The sequence below is a fragment of the Bactrocera tryoni genome, chromosome 4 (genome assembly GCF_016617805.1).
Source record: "Bactrocera tryoni isolate S06 chromosome 4, CSIRO_BtryS06_freeze2, whole genome shotgun sequence".
NCBI classification, from domain to species: domain Eukaryota; kingdom Metazoa; phylum Arthropoda; class Insecta; order Diptera; family Tephritidae; genus Bactrocera; species Bactrocera tryoni.
The window spans coordinates 3,400,385-3,402,120 of record NC_052502.1 but is presented as its reverse complement, the minus strand read 5'-3'; the positions used below and the strand labels follow the sequence as shown (position 1 = coordinate 3,402,120).

Genomic DNA, 1,736 nt, shown 5'->3' with positions numbered 1-1,736 from the left:
AAAATGACGTCACAAAATAATTTTTTATTCAATTCTCTCGGTAAGTTTATCTCTTGCAAATATTTTTTCATAACTCTTTAGCACATTTTTTTCCTAGAATGCGGAAGTTCTTCAATTTTAAGTGGAGAAAATATCAATGTGTCCACCATTACTTCCCGAAACACCTCCTCCTGGCAGAAAAACATGGAACAAAGAATACGGAAGCTAGAGGAAATATCGGCGCAGAACACTATACTCCTGGAGCGGATTATTGACATATTGCAACCGAAGAAGATTGATTTAATGATATTTCCTATTAAAAGCATAAATGATTTAGCATCTACAGAGTCCTTGCTTTTGAATAAGCCTGAGGCAGAAATTGTGAGTATAATAAAATACATTTGATAAAATGTTACTAAACAGTTTGAGTTTATTATAGGTGGCGTATCTGAAGCAAAAATTTTCAAAGAGACCCCTATCAAAAATTTTGGATGAAGTGATTGCGGAGTCCCTGCTCTTAAAAGTGAATTGGGATGGAGCCAAAAAAAAAGTTGCATTGAAGAATTATGCACTTTTCAATAAATTTCTTTACGGTAATACATAATTTAAATCATGTCATCTATTTTTTTAACAAGTTTAATTTTTAGAGGCCTTAAAAGATGACTACTCATACCCTGATTTTGAGGCAAAGATCAAAAAGGCGTTTCTCAAATGTAAGGCTCAGTTCTACAGGAACACTTATAATATAAAAAAAAATAATAAATTTCATGTACATTCATTTAATTAAAAAATTTTAATAAAAAACAATATTATAAAAATTTGTTTTTGTTAAAATAATTGCAGGTTGAAAATAATATAGGATTTATCATAGAGATCTCCTATAGAAGTAATCATAGAGATGTCCTTTAGGATTAATCATAGAGATCTCCTATAGTAGTAATCATAGAGATCTCCTTTAGGAGTAATCATAGAGATCTCCTATAGCGGTAATCATAGAGATCTCCTATATCAGTAATCATAGAGATCTCCTTTAGGAGTAATCATAGAGATCTCCTATAGCAGTAATCATAGAGATCTCCATTAGGAGGTTAAAAGGAGTACTCGCGTTCCAATGACATGCAATGTTAAAAACGAGTATACAATTTTACGTGTATTTACACACGAGTATTAAGAGTAATAGGGAGTATAGGATATCTCCTAAAGGATTAATCCAGGAGGTCTCAAACGATCATCCTAAAATCTGCTGGGTAACAGCGAACACTCAAGCACACATACGGGAGCAGCAATCACATAAACATTGGAGTAATATTTATTCAGCATGATACGGACAATAAATAATTAACTTGAGCAATAATTCGCACTGTTAATATTTTCGGTACGCATCATTTATCAAAATCGTAAAATGATCATTTTTACAATTAAAAGAAATTAAAATTACAACATGAGGAAATACGGCGCCAGACGAAATAAGATCTTCGACTTTAGATCACGCCACTGCTCAAATGCAGTATAAAAGAGTTAGCACCACCAATGCAGGAGTTCAGTTCAATTCAGTAAATTCAGTTGGAGTTACATCGTAAGAAGAAGGCGACATCATCAAGGAGACCTGAAGGACATACAACCGGTATATTCATTTGATATTATACTAACATTTTATTCTTCTATTTTACGGCACAATAAAGAATTGTAAAGCACGAAACTGCAAGTGTTTTAATTAAAAATATATATTAAAGAGAGGAAGTTAATAACAACCTTCC

The 1,736-nt window shown here is 32.3% G+C and overlaps 1 protein-coding gene across 1 annotated transcript; it reads left to right on the top strand.

Annotated features, from left to right (window-relative positions):
- LOC120775937 lies at positions 1-1,142 on the top strand. Its single transcript, XM_040106343.1, has 4 exons — positions 1-40; positions 98-360; positions 419-572; positions 627-1,142. Exons 1-4 carry the CDS (start codon positions 4-6, stop codon positions 764-766), a joined length of 594 nt encoding a protein of 197 aa, XP_039962277.1. The 5' UTR covers positions 1-3; the 3' UTR covers positions 767-1,142.
- Positions 1,143-1,736: the final 594 nt, after the last annotated feature.

Coding starts and splice junctions, on each gene's coding strand:
- LOC120775937 (XM_040106343.1), top strand. CDS start 4: ATGACGTCACAAAATAATTTTTTATTCAATTCTCTCG. Junction 361..418: donor ATAAGCCTGAGGCAGAAATT/GTGAGTATAATA, acceptor AGTTTATTATAG/GTGGCGTATCTGAAGCAAAA. Junction 573..626: donor TTTCAATAAATTTCTTTACG/GTAATACATAAT, acceptor TTTAATTTTTAG/AGGCCTTAAAAGATGACTAC.